This window comes from Argopecten irradians, chromosome 6 (assembly GCF_041381155.1).
Source record: "Argopecten irradians isolate NY chromosome 6, Ai_NY, whole genome shotgun sequence".
Lineage (NCBI taxonomy): Eukaryota > Metazoa > Mollusca > Bivalvia > Pectinida > Pectinidae > Argopecten > Argopecten irradians.
Window position 1 is genome coordinate 14,218,184 of NC_091139.1, and position 21,045 is coordinate 14,239,228.

At 32.6% G+C, this 21,045-nt stretch overlaps 1 protein-coding gene across 2 annotated transcripts; it reads left to right on the forward strand.

The window, feature by feature from the left end:
• The first annotated feature begins 6 nt into the window (after positions 1-6).
• LOC138325078 (voltage-gated purine nucleotide uniporter SLC17A9-like) lies at positions 7-20,029 on the forward strand. Of its 2 annotated transcripts, none has more exons than XM_069270461.1 (12): positions 7-364; positions 2,515-2,641; positions 2,916-3,135; positions 5,452-5,551; positions 6,347-6,420; positions 7,068-7,236; positions 10,069-10,165; positions 13,092-13,179; positions 13,506-13,540; positions 13,662-13,833; positions 14,611-14,640; positions 15,346-20,029. In XM_069270461.1, exons 1-12 carry the CDS (start codon positions 270-272, stop codon positions 15,483-15,485), a joined length of 1,347 nt encoding a protein of 448 aa, XP_069126562.1. In that variant the 5' UTR covers positions 7-269; the 3' UTR covers positions 15,486-20,029. The 2 variants fall into 2 exon arrangements, with proteins under 2 accessions (XP_069126562.1, XP_069126561.1); XM_069270460.1 differs by lacking the exon at positions 10,069-10,165 and adding an exon at positions 10,217-10,313 and having other exon boundaries at positions 13-364.
• The last annotated feature ends 1,016 nt before the right edge of the window (positions 20,030-21,045 follow it).

Here is a 21,045-nt window from a genome sequence, read left to right on the forward strand (position 1 = left end):
AGTGAAACGAGGGGAAGTAACTCTGTTTTATAAAAATCTGAAGTTATAAATGTACATGTATGCATGTAGCGTATTTATTTTTATCAATGTCCCAAGACAAATTTTAGAAATCGTATTTTTAATTATAAGTAAGATGTTTGGATAATAGATAAACACATTTTCTTAAAATATAATATACATTACCGTGTATGCATCTTTAACAAAAAGACAAAATAAAGCGTTGTAGCAACCATGAATGAAGGTTCTTAGAGACCCAGACGAAGCGAAGTATGGCGAAGCGTGATGATGACGTCTACAAGCAGATAAAAATTCCTATCGGTGATACGGACGATGCAAAAGGAATTGATAGGAAGTTTTGGAACAGGTACATATATATTTATCTGATTGAACGTTTGACACCTGTCAGACATTCTTTTTTTTCTTTATGTTGGTAGATACACACATTCAAAATTGTGTCCTGCTTCATTGATCATGATTGCAGTTTGGCATAGAGATTGTATCCTAACTACGATAGTGAGATTGTTTTGCTTATTTCACGTCGATATTTAACGGACGTCTGTGACATATATGATAAACGATTTTTCCTAAAATCATGTAGATTTTACTGCATATGCTTTATCCGACAGATCTAGAGTCTTTAAAAAACAATCCGACCTGATTGAAGAGTTGTCGAATCCTGTTTTTTTTTTCTTCATTCAATCTGATGAAACTATTATCATTTACTTTGATCAAGGATTTATCAGTGAGAATGATTTGTCACTGTCTCTTTAAACACCAGGCGAGATACCTTGGAACTGGGAATAAAAACCATTTTTCTCAACAGATACTTATATCGAGTTAAAAGAAACACCAATGTAAAGCTTATTAAATTTCTAATCCTTGTTTAAGGACAGAAGATTTAGAAGAAATGACTTAAATTTTCATATTTAAAAAAAAAAAAAAATATAACATCTCATGAAATGACGATCATTTTTTGACGGAGTCATGCAAGAAGAAGAAAAAGAAAGGTTGCGCTGGCAGATAAGATGGATACAAGATATAGAAGTTTTTTTCAGTGTTGAAATGAAATGCGCATTAGCACTGTCAAGGACGTATATGAGAAGGATAAGTCACTTCAGAAAGTAAGACGACCTGATTTTCCAGTTGATATCCGCCGGGGCAGCCTTTGATCATAGGCGTCTAGACGTGGTGTTCAGTAGTGTAAAAAAGAAACAGTCACGAATCCTTCTCACTTATAAATCCTTGGCTCTGTAGAGCTATTCTTACGACAACAATGGTATAAGCATTTAATAACAAATGAGATTGAATTTATGTAAAAAGAAAAACCTAGTGTCGCCAAACATCACAGTCAATGCACAAACACAAAAGTAATTGCGATGTATATATTCCGAAACCCAGTGTGACTAATCTTTCTCACTTATAAATCCTTGCTTTAATTTTGAACCATCAATGTTACAGCTTTGACGTAGATTTTATTAACAATGCAGGACAGTAAGATTATCATTAAAATTCAAATTTCTGAAACACAAGTAGCCAGCATATAACGAAAAAATTACATTTTAGATTAATATATATATGGTCTATAGGCTATTTGCATACTTGCCAACTTCTTGAAATTCCCATTGGGGTAATTTCATGAGTTTAAACATTTAACCTCAAGAAAGTCAAGAAAACGCTTGAATTCTTACGTTTGACTTTCTCCGCATCATCAACTTTCAAACTGGCTTAGGGGAAGCAACTGGTATTTTAAAAATTCATTTTATATAATTTGAAGTATTAAAACTATTTTAAATTTATTTTACATAAAATATTAATAAGTGAAATATATTTTTACGGTAATGAAATGCTATATATCGTTCAAGAGAATGTGTTAAAATTTTGAAGGGAGGGCGACAGCCGCCATATTGCATCACAATAAAATTTATTGACCCCCTATAAAGTGTTAGGGGGTCACCACTTGACGGTTCCCCACCAATCATTTGGTGACATTTCAGTCAGAGGTGTGATAATAAGACATATATTTGTAAAATATCTTCAGGTTTTCAGGGCTCGAATTTTACATTTTTTTGTCACTTGCTAAAAATTGCAAGTGCTCTTAATTTGTACTTGCTAAAAAAATTTAACTTGCAATTAAATATCGGAATTCAAATCACAGTTTTGTTAAATATAAAATCATTTATTTTTGCATGAAGATATGAGGTGTATGCATGGTACATTATATATATCAACAACAATATTGTAAGAACTGTGTCTTCATATTTTCCATTAGAACAATATTTCACAATCGATATGTCATTTTTACAGTTGTCCATGAAAAAAACTACTTGCTAACATAAGCAAGTGCATATTTTTTTCGCTTGCTTTTCTGGTATATCTACTTGCAAAAAGCAAGAAAACAGTCTGAAATTCGAGCCCTGGGTTTTGTTAACTGTAGGCATTATTTCTAGCTGCAATAACATTATTTGAGTTAATGTAAATCTATATTGTATTATTTGAGTTTGTTGTGTTTTACAGGACAGAGAGAAAGCAATGGGCCACCGGCCTGTTTGCTGGCTGCGGGGTCCTGTATGCCTGTCGAACAGTCACTCCCTTGGTTGTTGCTGCCATGGCCAAGGAATTCGGCTGGGACAAAACTCAGAGCGTATGTCTATTAATGTTAACTGTTAATTTTTAGATGGAAATTTCTTAATACCAATACTCAAGTTTGTAGTTGTACAAAACGTACAAAATTGCAATTTTGATTTATAATTTTTTTTAAAGATGGAAAGTACATAACCTGCAGGCTAGGATGTGGCATAGAGGAATTCATAATGGGGAAGCTTGGTCATATATTTAATACATACCAAATCCACTGTAAGAAAATTATCCCTTTAGACATTGCTCTTGTAATTGTGCTTATATATTTTTTTTGACAGGGCTCAGTGCTGTCCTGTTTTTTCTGGGGGTACACGATGACCCAGTTCCTTGGAGGGTACCTGGCAGATAAGGTGGGTGGAGATGTTGTCCTCCCCATCGCTGCCTGTTTCTGGTCAATGATCACTTTCTGGACACCTCAGCTTGCCTACCTGTCCACAGACAAATACCTCACACTACACATACTGATTGTCTCCAGGGTGTTCCTTGGCATATTTCAAGGTTAGTAGTGTATATTGATTCGATCAATTCAAATTACTTAGTTCATCCATTCATCTTATAATACATATTTGAGAGTTATATCCCTTGAATGATTGTGATGTCATTACTTTTTGAGTAAATATTTAGTTCATTTTCTATGAGGAAAAAAAAAACAACAAAAAAACATGAAGTAACAGTCAATACCTAATGGGCTGCACCCAAGGGCAGATAACTCTCCTGTGACGTGCAAATACAGAATACATTGTATATTATACCTATTGAAAATTTTATTTTTAGTTCTGTTGCAAAATTTAACAGCTGATGGTAACAGGTGTTTTAAAGTATCTTATGTAACTATCAAATGTTGAGATGAAACTTTAATCTATAGATTGAGTTGCTGCTCAGCAAATAATGCAGGTTATTTGAAATTAGAGCTTTTAAATAATTGAAAAAATAAAGGGACACATACAACAATTTGGAAAAGATTAGATCAAATACAATATATAAAATTAGTTTTAGGTAGGAAAAACGTTTTAAGAATTTTGAATCATTGCATGTATTATTTTCGATTATCTTAATGTCTTGTATGTGTGGGATGAGTGGGGGAGGGGCTGCCAAGAGTGGGATCGGGGGATAGCAAGGCTACAGTGCCATGTGTGCTATAATCCTCTTAGATTACTTCTCTGTATTTAGTCTGTTACATGTATCACATAAAGATAACTCCTAGGCCCATGTAATATTATCTTTGGACATCACTGTTATACTAGTGAAATATTTAAAGTGTTTCTATTTTATTTGGTTCTACTGTAACTGTGACATAAAATAAAGATAATGCTACCACATCATCCCTTCTATAAATTTAAAAATGCTCCACCATTAGGTGTTTACATGCCTAGCATGACCAGCCTTGTTGGTCAGTTCATACCCGTTGAGATGAAATCATTCTACTCAGCTTTCATTGCCACGGGCCAATACCTAGGGTGAGTCTGTGTTCCAGCTTTCACTTTCCTACAGAGGGAATTTCTAAAGATATATAATTTTTTTTAGTGTATTCTAAAAAGACATAAAACATATATATAAAGATTTCACTTTTTGGTCATCTTTGAATTCAAATATTGTGTTTCAAATATATTGGTCAATCGACTTGCTTGCTGAGCTGGCCAGAAAGTGATCTGGGGTGTTTACTATAGTATTTTATTGTATCTATATATAAAGCTTTTAGACACACATAGTTTCACAGTCAAACTTTTTAACAACATCCACATTAAATGCTTAAAATTTTTATGAAAGACACCTAAACTTGATAAATATTTTAATAAACAAATTGTTTTTTCTATAGCAGACTGTGAAACTATTGTAGATCACCATTAATTACTGCACTGAAATACTGTAAACATACTTAATTTAGTGAAGTCAAATTTTAGCACGTATAGAATTATAAGCACAGAGATAAATTGGTGCATTTCTGAGGTTCCATGCCATAAAAAACCTTTTTATGGCATGTACATGAATTCGAATTAGTGCTTCAAAGATGATGCGAAAAGCATTAAATTAAATTAAAAGTACCACTATATTAAGTATGTTCACGGTGGTAAGTAGATAATTTTTTAAAGTTTTATTAGAAGTGTACTCTCTCTGTATTAGATTTTGATGATGTATTAGGGCTATTCCAGAAAATCATATCCTACCCGGGATACCTGATATTGTCATTCATCACAAGCAGGAGCCCACTACACAGCTATTGGACAAAGATGTAGAAAAACATTTTAAAACATTTTGTTATATTAAATAAATGCTGAAATACTACAAACATTAAAATTTTCAAGTTTCTGGTGTTTTAAATCAAGTTTTCTTCCAAGTGAAGATGCTTTATGTTAAGAACATATTCTTTATTTACAGCACCTCTCAGTAGAGACATTGGCTGGGTATACCATACTCTGTTAGAATGAATCTAGCAGGGGAGAAATTATTATATACTGCAAAATAGGAAGTCTTCACTGTTATGTATGATTGGGATCCACATATCCTGTAAACTTTGTAATTACATACATATCATCATTGCATTGTAATCATTTTTCCCTACTGCTTTGGAGAATATATTTGATTTAATGAAAACAAAATGCTTCCTTTGTTGCAGTATATATGCATGCATCATAATCATTTTATTTGTTAATGTCAAAAACAATTGAACATTTTTAATAATTTCATGAGGACAGAAATGGATCAAAATGCATTGGTCTTTCATTCGTAGTTTCCTCTTAGTCAAGATCACTTGTTCCGGTTTATCTCCAATAGTTAGAATCAAAGGTGAACTGACAGAGTTTTCTCCCCTGACAGGTTTCCACTATCCTAGTATGAGCTCCGTGGTGTCGAGGAAAGTATCAGAACAAGAGCGCTCCTTAACTTACAGCTTCATCTGTTCGGGATCCCATCTCGGGTAACTTGCTCTCTATACTTTACGTTGCTAGTTAAATCATCAAGTTCGAATTAACCTACAGCAAAAGTCTGGTAAAGATTATAAAAAGCATCTCCAAAACTAACAGAACCACACAAAAAAAAATCCAAATAAAGAGCATCATTGTGGACAACTAATTAATTTTCCAAAAAAATCCATTGCAGTAAATAAAAAATATATAATACAAAGTTTTCCAATGTATATGGCTTTTAATTGGGTTAAATTCTTCCATTTAATTGGTTTTTATTGCTTGCTCCACTGCTATTTACACAAAGTTGGATAATGACACAAAGTTTTATAAATAAGACTTAATAATGACTATGTTGCATGGTTGTTTAGTATATCAATGTTTTGTGAGCTTGCTTATAATTTTATCACTTAGACAATGCTTGGTTTCCCTTGCTTGGTTTTCTTCTTCCCTCATTCCCTGACCTTTACCTTTTCTAACCATGTAATGGAATTATTGGCACATGTACTTTGGTATATTACCCACCAAAGTACATGTGGATTTATATCATGTATAAATTTAAAAAGAAATCTAATAATATTTATGTGCTATTGAAAATAATTGTGAAATCATAAAACATGAAATATTGACTATTGATAATTTCTAAAATATTTAAAAGATTTATTAAATAAAAACATATTACGTGAACAAAGTTTCACTATTAATGTTTTAAAAAGGACCATAATTGCAATGATAATCTTGATTATAAAATACACGTATATGCAGTATGTTGTATGTATTGTCATCCAGTTTTCTGACTATTTTTTCAGCACATTATTATGCGGCAGTATAGGTTCCGTACTATTAGATAAATACGGCTGGCAAAGTGTGTTTTACTTCGCAGGTGAGTGCATACAGTCAGTTATTAATTGAAACATCGATACAACTATTTTGTACAATCATATTCCTTTGAAATATAATACTGAGGTTAAATAAATTATCAATGTTAAATGTAAAGACTCATAACATGTTTTTGGTGATGGTTTTTGCTAGAAAAAATTAAAACATTATAATATTAAATGTTTAACAAAAATGTATAATGTTTAACAAAAATGTATAATGTTTAATAAAAACCTTGGATGAGTATTTGTATTGATGAACAATGTTTGGTTTTTGTATTTTCAAAAATGTAAGGTTTCTATATGTCCTCAACTTAAGATGTTCGCCATGTCTGTTCCATCTAGTCCCATCTTGGTGCGTCTAATCCTATCCTGTCCATATTTAAAATTAAGGCAACGGTATTCTGCAATAGCAACATATTTGCATATTACAGAGTTATTTGCCCTTTGGGGTAGGTGTCAATTGTAATGTCATGTTTTTGTGAGTAAAACATCATATTTTTCAAAGAAAACAACATATTTTTCGCCCACTTCACAATCGATACCATTTCGAAAGGGAGATATCTCTTTAATATGCAAAACGGAATAAAATCAACAGAGATTTTCCTACCTTTACCATGTAATCTATAGATGGTGTTGTTTTGTATTTCAGGCCTTAGTAGTGTGACATGGATGTTACTTCTACGCTATTTACTCATAGAAAAACATAGAAAAAAATATGTCCCCTTAGTCTCTGTCGCAGATGGCAGTGGGCCGAAGTCTACACACAAGGCAGAGAAATCTGTTCCCTGGCTCACACTATTTGTCAAGCCTGCTTTCTGGTAAGTAATTGTTTAATAGGTTTAACATCCTATCAAGAGCTATGGTCATTTAAGGATGTGCCAGGTTTGGAAAGTGGAAGAAAGACGGAGTACTCTAAGATAAACCATTAACCTGCAGGGTGGTCTGTACCCTGCAACTGCACTTTATAAGACTCAAAGGAGTAGATATGATAGGACCAGTATTTGGCCTTAATTTTTCAGACCCAAAAATATTAACTCTGATCCACCTCAATTTCACATCAATAAATACTCTCATACTTGCCATTCATCAAAACATAACTTTTTTATAACCATGTACACGATGTGCTCAACCTATGACGTCATCAAATTGATGATTTTCCTCTTCTCGCCAAATTTTGCTAGAAATTCATCATCTTTAGGTTAGAAAAGGCTTGAAATGGATTTGGCCGCCACCTTGGAGCAACTTTATATTTTGCATGGATATGCGTAAATACACGATACACAATGTGTGAAAATCTCTTTCTACTCCACGAAGGCAGCCACATTCATTTTTAGAGAAAACCACTCAAAAAGTATGATTTTTAAGGAGTATGATTTTTAAGGATTTTTGTGAAAAATGGCGGGAAACTGCATGTTGATGACGTCATAGTGAACATAATTGGCACATGCGGGATATTTTCGGGATGTAATGTGTTAGCAAATGTATTCAACTGTTATATGGCAAAATGTGTTGTTCTTAACGGGAGAATTAATTTTGCAGCCATATTCTAGTCTTAATGTACCTTCTCCTTTGTCTACAAATAAAAGATATGTTTTGAGAGAAAAAAAATGGAATTCAAACTTGCAACACGAGATGGGGGCTTAAGCTTGTGGTAATGATTATCCTGACATCTTGCTACTCAGCCACTGCAGTCCTTACATGCAGTTGATGCAAGAAACAGTTGTATATATGTAAATGCAATACAAAGTTTTCTTACTTAAATTTAGAAGCCATTTTTCAGTATCATTTCATATATAATGTAACTGTTTTTTGGAGATAAACAAAACAGTATCTGATTTAATCAATGTTAGCTCTATTTCTGGAAATATGTGATGCCCTGTTTGAAATGCATACAAAATGGGGAAAAAGGTATTAAACGATACATGTAGTTTGATTATAAATTTGATATAATGTTAAATATCTCCTTGCTTTCATACATGATTTTAATTTTCAGTAAATAACATTTTGAATGTTTCAATCAACAGTTCTTCCTAAAATTTTAATATGTTTTAAACTGTTATTGACCATGTATTTGTAAATATGTGTACATGCAATTAATGTACATGTTTTTCCTTTTTTTTTTCAAAAGAAATCGTATTGATGTGGGTGGTATTTTATGGAAATGGTTATAATTATTAAGGACGTGAAATCATACACTAAAATTCTACATAAGATGTTCAAACATGAGTCGGTATTAAATTAATAGAAATTCTAAAATATTGAATTCACACCAAACTCTTTAAGTAAATATCTAGTATGCTATTAAAGGTTTTCATAAAAAAGGAACCTCACAGAATGATCAAATTCATATAAGGTATGTTGTATATGTTGTAGAAAATTAATTTCGGGGATGTTTTACCAAATCAATTCCATTGCAGGGCCATGATAATTACGACTTTTTGTGGTTCAAATGCCATTTCAAATGCACAAACAATACTGATATCATGTAGTTATAAAGTACTTATGTGATAGATACTTTTCCACAAACAAAGGTATCTGATGCACAAACAAGAATAATGCATGTAGTTATAAAGTACTTATCTGAGAATATGGTCATGCACTTCTGGTTTTTCTCCAATTATAAGAAAGGTTTATAAAACTGAATCTAATCATAAATTTTATAAATGAATTTTAATTATATTCAAATTAACAAGATTTAAACTAAGAGATGTATTTTGGTACATGTATATTATTAAAAAAATTTAAAGTAGTAATTGTAATAGAAAGATGTTTTTCTCTGTCCAAAGATTTGAAAGTCTGTACATTTACATTGAAATGAATATTGTCTTTTTTTTCACTTATTGTTTTAATCTTTTAATTTGGGAAGGAATCTTTTTACTTTAAATGTAATTGAAAAGTAATAAATTGGTATGAACATTTTCTTTAGTAGTCTTTATATACAGGAATTTTGGCTAAAGGATAGATGACTTTAGTTATTGGCACAAGAAAACATCTAGACAAAATTTAAAAAAAAATGTATGTACCCATAGAAAAGGTTTTTGTGTTTAGTTTAGAGAGAGGATAGCCTATATAGATGATATGTTATATATGTATGTTGGAGTGAAGACCAGGATTGTACCAACTGATATAGACTTCAGCTTGTAGATGGCTTTATTAATAAATTAAAAATAATAAATAAACAATTATTAGTAAATAAACAAATAATAAATCAACATATAATATCTAAACAATAATAAATTAACAGATAATAAATAAACATTTATAATAACTAAACACATGTGTGTCTGGCAATGGAATAGAAATGTCATTTTAAAGTTTTTAGGACTTGATATTGTTCCGTAAAAAAATCCAGAGTGTAAATTGTCATTTTCCTGGCAGACATTTTTGTAAGAATTTACACTGTTATAGATTCTCAGAACAACTTCCAAGTTTTTGATGAATCGCAATACTGAATTCAAAAAAGGAGAGAAACCAAAATGAAGCTATAATAATGATGTGATGGTCCAACTATAAATACGACCATACACATTGCTGGAAGCTGCAACTAACAGATCTCAATTGGGTAAGGGGTACAGTTAGTGTGTATCACACGTACCTGGTAGATGTTTAGTGATTGCTTTTAGCTCTCATTTCTAATCTCTTTCTTCCAGGTCTCTGCTTGTTGGCCATTTTTGTGAAAATAATGCATTCTATATCCTGTTGTCATGGTTACCCACATTTTTCCATGAGAACTTTCCCGATGCCAAGGTAAACAAGTTACACATATTTCCAAACATTGTGATTCTTTTCTATTTGCAGGTCTCTTCTCGTTGGACATTTCTGTGAAAATAATGCATTTTTTATCCTGTTGTCATGGTTACCTACATATTTTCATGAAAATTTCCCTGATGCTAAGGTAAAAAAATATCAAGTGGGAACTTGTTTGACTGCCTCCGTGGTTCTTCGTAGAGCTAGATTTGCTAACCTGTGTGAATTTTTGGTCTGTCTAACAATTCTGGTTTTACTGAATGGGCCCCAGTTTAATTAATGTTCTGTAACATAAGGGAATTGCTGAGCTTAAACTGCATGAAAGGCTTAAGCATTTGAGAAGTTAGGAATATTGATGAAACTGGACCTATTTATTTCCCTTTCTGTTTGTTCTAAACCTTAACTTTATATCTATTGATATGGTGCAATTCTGACTTTGGTTATTTGAATTTGACATGATGGTATCATATGGACACTGTACCTTTTGTAACATGTAAAAAATGATAATTTTAGATGTCAGTTTACGCTAGAGTTTTCCAAAACTCTCCTGTATTGTTTGATAATCAACTTGATCAGTCTTCACCAGGTTAGGCTTGATCAATCCTAAATAATGGCTTGGCCAGCACACACTGAGCATGCATAACTCGACATTGTTTAATTCTTAACACTTTGCATTTTTCTACCTAATCAAGCACCAGTTTGAAATATTAACTAAAGTGAATTCATCATTTATAATCAATATTCAAGGGTATACATTTTTCTACCTTATCTAATCAAGCACCAGTTTGAAATGTTAACTAAAATGAATTCATCATTTATAATCAATATTCAAGGGTATACATCATTATATTCACAAGTATTTAGCATTATCTACATTACTTTTAGTATTTCCCTATCAGTTCTAGTAGCTATATAATTATCAAATGCTTATGCTATATATTGACAGTTATTACACCATACTACATTCTGTTCTGTTGGACATTGAGTCTATTTTCTATTAGATTTTGTTGTTGTTGTGCACTTCTTTAGTTTGAAGCTTGTGAAACATTTAGCTGGTTCTTTTCAATATTACTTACACATGTTTTATATTTTGTTACAAATATTACAAATGTATCTTTTCATTTACCTTATTCTAACTTTTCTATATGCAACAAAAACACATCTTACACAGTGTTTCAGATTGGGGCTAAATTAAGGTCATTTTGCCAGTACTCTTTCAAAATGTTCTAAAGTTTTTGAAAATCCTTAATCATTCTGATAGAGAATGTCCAAAAAATTTTTTGTAAAAACCCCAAAATGTCTTAAGACTTTGAAATCAATCTGAAACACTATGACTATCACATGTTTCCCCCTGCTGTGAAATGCACTCTCTGTGTATGTATTACACATGTTTTATAAGCTCACCTAGCCCAAAGTGCGGGTGAGCTTATGTCATGGCGCGGCATCCGTCCTCCGTCCGTCCGTCAACATTTCCTTTAAATCACTACTAGTCATAGAGTTCTGCATGGAATGTAACCAAATTTGGCGGAAAACATCGAAAACATCGTTGGGGGGATTATGATGAACATTGTTTATATAAATTTTGGCTCTGACACATGGAATGTAACCAAATTTGGCCAGAAACATCCTTTGGGGAAAGGAAACATTGTTTGTATAAATGTTGGCTCCGACCCCCTGGAGCAGAAAGAATGGGTCCCAATAGGGAAATTAGAGGTAAATCTTAAATTTCTTCAGAAAAGAAACAATGAACCTGTAATCAGAACATTACTTGGCATTACATTAACCAGGTAAGCGATACAGGCCGTCTGGGCCTCTTGTATTTTGTTACAAATATTACAAATGTATCTTTTCGATTACCTTATTCGAACTTTTCTATATGTAACAAAAGCACTTCTGCCACAGTGTTTCAGATTGGGGCTAAATTTAGGCCATTTTGCAAGTACTCTTCCAAAATGTCCTTAAGTTTTTGAATGTTCAAATAAAATTTTGTAAAAACCCCAAAATGTCCTAAAGATTTTGAAATCACTCTGAAACACTATGACTATAGCATGTTTCCCCCTGTTGTGATATCCACTATCTGTGTATGTTTGTCTTTGGATTATTTTATTATAATAATTCCTGCTATAATGTATATCTATAAAGCATGATGGATACATATTGAAAATGGTAGTATTTTGTTTGATTATCACTATCCTACCACTTTTCTTCTGTGTGCCACAGAATAACTTATTTAAACCAGGTGTCATTGAGACCAGCATATTTGATCAGTTTAGACAAGTTCCGGATTACACAGGTATAAATCCTTGGTGATTTTATGAAGGAAATGCTATAAAATTATGCTGGAATAGATAGCTATCTGGATTGGACAATTAAAGGGCGGTTTTGACAGGTTATACTGGAGACTTTTCATTCTAGAATACTAGCTAGCCAGTAATTTTAAAGCAGTGATGAATTTATTGCATCTATAGTACTTGTTGGTCAGTACAGTCATGAATGTTTTGCATGAAAGGTTCTAAAACATGGTATCTGCTAAATAATGTACACCTGCATGTCTACAGTCTGATGGTTAATTGTATATCTGTTAGCTGATTAGTATTGATTGCTAACATGTCTTTCATTCTATTGGTGATATTACGTCAGAAACAAGTGATGAAGGAAGACAGTTTTATGACTGGTGTCCTATATCTGGACTACAATCTCCTAGCTAAACATAACTGTGCCACATCCAGGTCCTCAAAAAGGGACAGTTCACTGGCTAGGTGATTGTCATCCCAATATCCAACATGATCACAGTGGCAAATAGACTTAGAAATACTTAATGATAATCTATTTGGACATGAATAGCTACAGGTATTGGTCCACCTTCCAGACTAATACATTGAGTTTGAGGTGGTGTAATTTGTATCCAATATAATCTTCATTTTAGGGCTGGGTGTTTAACGTAGTACCGTGGGTTGTGACCATGTTTAGTTCAGTGCTAGGAGGATGGATCGCAGATCATATGTTAGCTAAAGGTAAGCTTTTAAAAATAATTGTAAATTAAAGATAATTAGCCCCCCCCCCCCCCCCCCCCCCCTGTAAATTAAAGATAGTTAGCAAAAGGTAAACTTTATACATACCTTATATATTCTAAAGGATGATAAAACAATTCATTTATCTGATTATCATATTTGATAAAATTGGTCTGCCAGGAAAAAAAGATATACATTTTGTACTTTCATAATTTCATCATATTTTTTATACATTTATTGTATAAAGATTTACCTAGAATAAAATGTACCATAGATAAAAAAATAAATCAATGGATAAATAACAGCTTGGTCTTTTAATTTTGTTCCAGGTTTCAGCGTAACGTTTGTGAGGAAGTTTATGGAGGTAAGATAGTTTTGATATTAAAGTAAATATAGTAAGAGTTATCTCGTCTTTCATTGGTATGATGGCATTTTCTACCATACGTTAGAAGTACACGTGTTCCGATTTTCAATATCTGTTACAGAGTATAGCCCTGTGTGGTACCTCGGCAGCCTTAGTTATGATCTCATACACCACCAGTTACTATTCAGCACTGTTTATCATGGCTATAGCCGTAGCATGCTGTGGTTTCCATAACAGCGGTATCCTGGTCAACCCTCAGGATATTGCACCAAAACATGCAGGGGCTGTGTTTGGTAAGTAAAACAACCAGACTGTATTGTTTAAAGGCCCAATACCTTTCAAAAACAGCTTTTGATTTTTAAATGGGAATGCAAACGTGATCGGTAATTTTGTTGCAAAAGTTATCAGTTTTCCGTTAATAATACACTTATCATCACCTCCTGAACAATTTAGTTTAAATAAAATAATTGAAAATTTTAATTAAGGCAGGTTGTGTATATGTTTCCGGCCGTCGTCCTAATCATTGCGCGTTAATTGACTTTCACTGCGCCAGATTGCAATACAGCTATATGAATCTTCATTATTAACATATATTAGGTAGGAAATCTTGCAATTGTTTGTTGTTGTAACCTCATATTAGGCCACCTATATATAATTTCTTATGTTATTATTGTTTTTAAGAAACAATATTTTTTGTTTCTGAAAGGTAGTGGGCCTTTAAGGGCGTGAAGTATATAAGGGTAATCAATATACCGTGCTTGTAAAACCTTTTTCCTTTTAATGGCAATACTGATGACATTGTGCATTTAAAACCATTTTCCTTACTTTCTATTTAGGATGTATGTGTAAGCTATATAAACAGACTCAAATTTTGCATGCAAGGAACGGTTTTCATTTAGGAAGGGGAGGCAACTCTTATAATTTGTTAATAACTTAATACAGGTTACTGAACTTATGATCATCCCATAGATTGTCATGTATCATACAGTGTAAAATAAAAAGCAGGAAGATAAGGTCCAAATAATTAAGAAGATACTTATAATCCTATTTTATCTGGTTTATTTTTTCAGGTATCATGAACATGGCTGGAGCCGTACCAGGTAGGAAATGTTTCTTGATTAGATTCAAAATTTGCATTAAGAATAATTAATTGAGTCATGGCCTTCAAAATAATGAAACTGATCCGTTTTATAATATTCTTATAATATGTAGGTCAATTTGAGTAAGTACCTCATTGTAATGTAATTGAGGTCACAGGCTACGGAAGTGATAAAAATACCCAAAAAAACATTTGAATGATGATCATTTCCAAATTCAGGTAAATTAGCAACATTTAATCATTGTAGATTAGTTTAGATAAGATCAAATTTTGCACCATTTTCACTGATGAATATTTTGACAATCTCAATTGTTTTCAAATTGTTAGAACTCAGGAAGGTATCAACTCACCAAATGTAATGATCATACTGCTGTCTGAAGAAATATATCAGTTATTGATAATATATAACTATTCTTCTGTATTTGCATATTACAGAATTATCTGCACTTGCGGGAAGGTACTGATTGTGACGTCACATGGTTGCAAGAATAACATTATACTTTCTGGTGAAAACATATGAATTGAACTCACAAAATAATGACTTAACAATTGATACCTACCCGCATGGGAGCTAACTCTGTAATATGCAAAGTCGGAATACCAGCCTGTTGTTGGCAGGAGTTTGATTATTGTGCCATATTATAATTTTTAATGAGTACATGTGTCTGACTGTTGTACAGATTGTTGGTTACCCCTTGTTATACAGGATTTGTCGGGGTATACATGGCTGGCCACATTCTGGAGGCGACCAAGAGTTGGGCTGCAGTGTTTAACCAGACTGCGGGAGTCTGCTTGTTTGGATGGATGGTGTACATCATCTTCGGTACAGGAAAGCAGTTAGTGTGAAGAATGGTCTAAGACAGGCTGCTGACAGAGGTAGTAGTGGTGCAAGTATTGTGTGTGATGTAACAGCTAAAGGTTAAATGTTATAGTGTGACAGGGGGGTCAATAATTCAACTTTGGGGAATAAATGTATGTGATATGTGTGTGTGTCTTTTGAAACATCTGTATCTGTGTATGCTATATGTATCAGATGGTGCGACCGAATGTTCTGATACAAATATCTGATATTGTGACTGTTATGATGCACGTATCTGATGGTGTGACTGTTATGATGCACGTATCTGATGGTGTGACTGTTATGATACACGTATCTGATGGTGTGACTGTTATGATACACGTATCTGATGGTGTGACTGTTATGATACACATATCTGATGGTGTGACTGTTATGATACACGTATCTGATGGTGTGACTGTTATGATACACGTATCTGATGGTACGACCAAGTGTTATGATACACGTAACTGATGGTGACTGGTACGACCAAGTGTTATGATACACGTATCTGATGGTGTGACTGTTATGATACACGTATCTGATGGTGTGACTGTTATGATACATGTATCTGATGGTGTGACTGTTATGATACATGTATCTGATGGTGTGACTGTTATGATACATGTATCTGATGGTGCGACCAAGTGTTATGATACATGTATCTGATGGTGTGACTGTTATGATACACGTATCTGATGGTACGACCAAGTGTTATGATACACGTATCTGATGGTGCGACTGTTATGATGCACGTATCTGATGGTGTGACTGTTATGATACACGTATCTGATGGTACGACCAAGTGTTATGATGCACGTATCTGATGGTGAGACTGTTATGATACATGTATCTGATGGTACGACCAAGTGTTATGATACATGTATCTGATGGTGTGACTGTTATGATGCACGTATCTGATGGTGTGACTGTTATGATGCACGTATCTGATGGTGTGACTGTTATGATACATGTATCTGATGGTGTGACTGTTATGATACATGTATCTGATGGTGTGACTGTTATGATACATGTATCTGATGGTGTGACTGTTATGATACATGTATCTGATGGTGTGACTGTTATGATACATGTATCTGATGGTGTGACTGTTATGATACAAGTATCTGATGGTGTGACTGTTATGATACACGTATCTGATGGTACGACCAAGTGTTATGATACACGTATCTGATGGTACGACCAAGTGTTATGATACACGTATCTGATGGTGTGACTGTTATGATACATGTATCTGATGGTACGACCAAGTGTTATGATACATGTATCTGATGGTGTGACTGAGTGTTATGATACAAGTATCTGATGGTGTGGCATCCTTAGAAATTCATGCAAGATGAAGTTAATTGTATGACAATATTCAATGTGTATATTACCGACACTTTACTTGTATAGGCTTGAGTTATAGAGTGTTCAGAGTTATGCTGAATTTGCCCCTTACATGTTATGTAGGAACTAAGCTTTACTGTTGGCCATTATGAAGACGTAATTTGTTTGGAGAAGAAGGCACTTGGTAATCGTCCATGAATCAGGAATAAGTGTACACCCAAATTATTGTATGTTCAGCTCTGGACTATTATTTTCCTGAGCCAAGACTCCATAACCAGTTTCATTACCCTGTATTAACATGGGGACCAGCTAGTATATTAAATTGTAATATGTTTTTAATTAAGGTATAAATCATTTTTTTTATTTCATGTATTCTTTATGTATACAATTACGTGCACTCAGATGTTATAGCTTTTGGGCCTATAACGGTTTTTGAAAAAACTTAACACTCTTGTATTCTTACAAGATTATAAATGTCTATTAACATACAAAGCTGTATTATAGGTTTCAATGTCATCGAATTCTTTCCATTACCAACAAGGCCACAAGGCTGAAATTTTTAAATCATTCATGTTCCCATAGAATTATAATAAGTTTTTCATGATCTTTTAAGTGATGAATGAAAGGAAAAGTCGTGTAATTGGCTTGTTTTATTAATTTTATAAATTCAAAATTGCGAACAATTCTAGCATTTACTTGATTTACAACTGTAAAAAGGTATGTCCATAGTATCGCGTCCCTGTTCCGCGTTTTATTCTTGTTGTAAAAGATGATGAAACTGTTCAGTAATATCAGTGGAAATTAATGTAATTTTTTCTTACTTTTTTTTTTTTTTTGAGAATCGATAATGAAAGATTATGTGTCCCTGTCTCCCGTATAATCACTAAATTTTCCTCAGGTAGTGTGTCATATCGCAAAATATTTTTTTTTTCGTACGTTTTCAATAAGTTAAAATTCTTAACCCAAATAACAGCAGTTGTTTTTCAGAGCCCATTTGCTTAAAGGACGATTAGACTAATCACAGTTTAAAGAAAAAAAATCAAAACAAACTGCAATAATTTCTTGTAGCTTAAGCTGGACATTACAATGTATTTTATACAGTAGAAATGAAAATTCCACAAATCAAATGATAAAGCTAATCACCTTTCGAAAAACCGGGTCCAGGTGTTAACATGTAAACTCTACGTTGAAATAATATCTTCTGATTATAATTTCAAAATACTTTGTGATTGTGGGTGTCTATTGACTGCTCCGGGTTGATAATTCACCCCATATAACATGCCAGTATATAGATAGGGAATTCTTAAGTAGAAGAAGTGATTATAGCATTTATATTGTTTGAAACTGTGCCAATTCATAGTTCATACTTATGTTTGATTTGCTTTATTTATCAGGACCTGCATAGTTGGTGAGCCACGGTTCATTGCACTACATAAGTGTAGTGTATCGTAATGCAATCACCAATGGGTCTCGCCGGTGCGGAACCTGTTAGTTATTCAAATTAATTTGATTGATTGATTGACTTATTTCAGTACCTGTCTGTCACAACTTCTCCTCAGTATTAGATTTAGGTCCTCTATATTTATAAAGTGACAATATGCATGTCATTATATAACACTTTCCAAATTCCAGTGATTTAACTCTTAGATATGATTTATTTTTAAATCACTGTCAGATAACAAACAGTGCTACTAAATCAAACACATACAAAATGTACTTTGTATTGAAGGAAAGTGTGAAAAAACTTGTGATAAATTTTAGCATGTCTGGCGTATAGCATACTGTTTTATTTATGTTTGTAAATAGAAAAATGTTATTGAATTGAGTTGATTTAGTTTCAATCTGTTTTCTGTAGTGTCTTCTGTGTTTAGATTGTAATTTAAAGGGACAATTCAGTGAGGTTAATTCAGTTACGTAACCACGAAGCAAAATATGACATAAATGTATTAATCTACATTTCTTGTATAACAAGAAATACTGACAAATTCCACGACATTGTTGAGTATTTTGATTGACACCGTTGAAATTCCAAATCGCTGATCAATACTATTAAGCAGGTACATGTACAACGTATACACTGTTGCCATACCCGAGCCAATACATAAAGACTGATGAGTTGATGAAATTATTTTTTTTGACAAGAACATGCATCTTTTAAGGTAAACACACTACTATAAGAGCGGTTTGAGTAGTTCTAGACAAAAAAAAATCTTTACTACACTGGCAAGGGCCAGGGTTCGGTATACAAGACATCCGAACACTATGTGTAATGGCGAACTACAGCGAGTTTGAACAATTCACACACATTTCACTACAATGGGGTTTTCTGGCATATCACAGTAAAACCAACTGATATAATTTCTATTAGAACTGGTTTATTTCCGAAACATATACAAATTTGTATGCATTATTAGACTGAATTGTCCCTTTAAAAGAAATAAAAACAATCAAATATTTTTTGATATGGGAAATTGGACCAATTTGACATTTTTTTTCCATTTCGTAGGTTGTACATGTAATTAAAAATTTTTGCTCACTATAATGATCTGGATAATATATTACGCTCTTAAACTTTAAGTAATGCTTGTCTAAATGTGTATTTTATATTTGCGACTTGTGATAAAAAGTTGCATATCATTTAATATTAAAGATGCTCCACCGCTGACAAATGGTATTTTTTCTCTATCAAAACAGCAGCAGATGATTGAGTATTTTTCTTCAGTTACAAAAGTTACTAACTTTACACCATTACCACCATTGAAAAGTTTGAGTTTCTTATTTTTACGTCAAAATAAAAATATTAAAAATAATTGATTAATAAAATCCCGAAAAAATTCCATGGCACTACGTCCTGTATGGAATGAAGTACTGATTGCGCATGCACCAAAAGCAAAATGAATTATTTTATATTCTATTTTGTTTTGTTAATTAGACATATTTAAACACAATTAAACACCAATTACTGTTCAAATGATGAGTGTCATTTATGCTCTATCTGCGGTGGGGCATCTTCAGATATTGTTATCGAGTACTGAAGTATTTGTTTTACTTATCATTAAAAATAAATTTGTTATATATATATATTCATCGTTCTCAAAGAAAACTTTGATATATTTTACAATACCTATTACTTGTATTTAAATCATGCCTTAAAACCTAACATAAATACAATCATCATCAAACCTGTATATACAACCTCATATTGGACTAAGAAAAAGTAGTCTTTACACTCCAGTCAAATTTTGTCGAGATTGATATTAAGCAGATTGTCTTTATAAAGAGGAGGTCGCTAAGGCAGGTTTTCCTATTATTAGAAGCCTGTGTATATTGACTCTTTTTTGTTATCCAGTAGTATATAGAACGTAATCACACGTAATCACACGTGTAATCAGTATATTGTAACTCAGTTACACGAGTCCAAGACTCGAATTTTCCACGAGGACTTTTCATAATTCGCACAACCAAGTAACATGTATATCACATTACATTATGATCTACAACAGCTACTTACCTTTGATTCACTCCGAAAGAAGACAAGCAACTCGAGTAGACCAGAATGCTAGTGAATGATAATTAAGTATTAAAGTATAATTACTTTTCATTGTTTATTTATATATATTGGGGTTTTATTTTTCCTGCTCATTACCTGGTAAATGATAATAATTTTAACCTGTGCTGATACACACGATTTCGATAAGTCAGTATTTGAAATACATGTATATACATATGCTTAGTAATCTAGAGTTTTGGTTTGGTTTGGTTTTGAGTGTTGATAAATAAGAGGTCTTATTTTGATATTTGTATTGTCCAAATACAGTTTGTATATACAAGTTTAACTCATGAAATCACATTCAAGATCATTTATCTTTGTATTTACATAGAAACAGTTTTTTGACATACTGATAAAACTTTTAAACATCAAGTGAAAAGACATTCTATAAAGTATCCATTTGAAAAATCGTTATTATCCATGTAGAAGTGTACGTTTAAGATTATTACGTCAAAAATATATTCAAAGTTTTATTTTTTGTTTCACTACATTAATTTAATTCATATTAATTTATTATTATCATATTATCTCGTCACAATATTTCTAAAGATACTTTCTGCAAATAAAATATCTGTTACAAAATATGTTACTTTAAAGGGAACAGTCGGGCAAGGATGGCTAAAGTCGGTAAAAATGGTGTGAATGTATCCAGTATAATTTCTTATGAA

What these genes read in the sequence shown, in the direction of transcription:
- LOC138325078 (XM_069270461.1), top strand. Translation starts at nt 270, where the DNA reads ATGGCGAAGCGTGATGATGACGTCTACAAGCAGATAAAAATTCCTATC. An exon ending in TTGTGAGGAAGTTTATGGAG is followed by an intron (nt 13,541 to 13,661) that starts GTAAGATAGTTT and finishes TATCTGTTACAG; the next exon opens with AGTATAGCCCTGTGTGGTAC. An exon ending in ACATGCAGGGGCTGTGTTTG is followed by an intron (nt 13,834 to 14,610) that starts GTAAGTAAAACA and finishes TTATTTTTTCAG; the next exon opens with GTATCATGAACATGGCTGGA.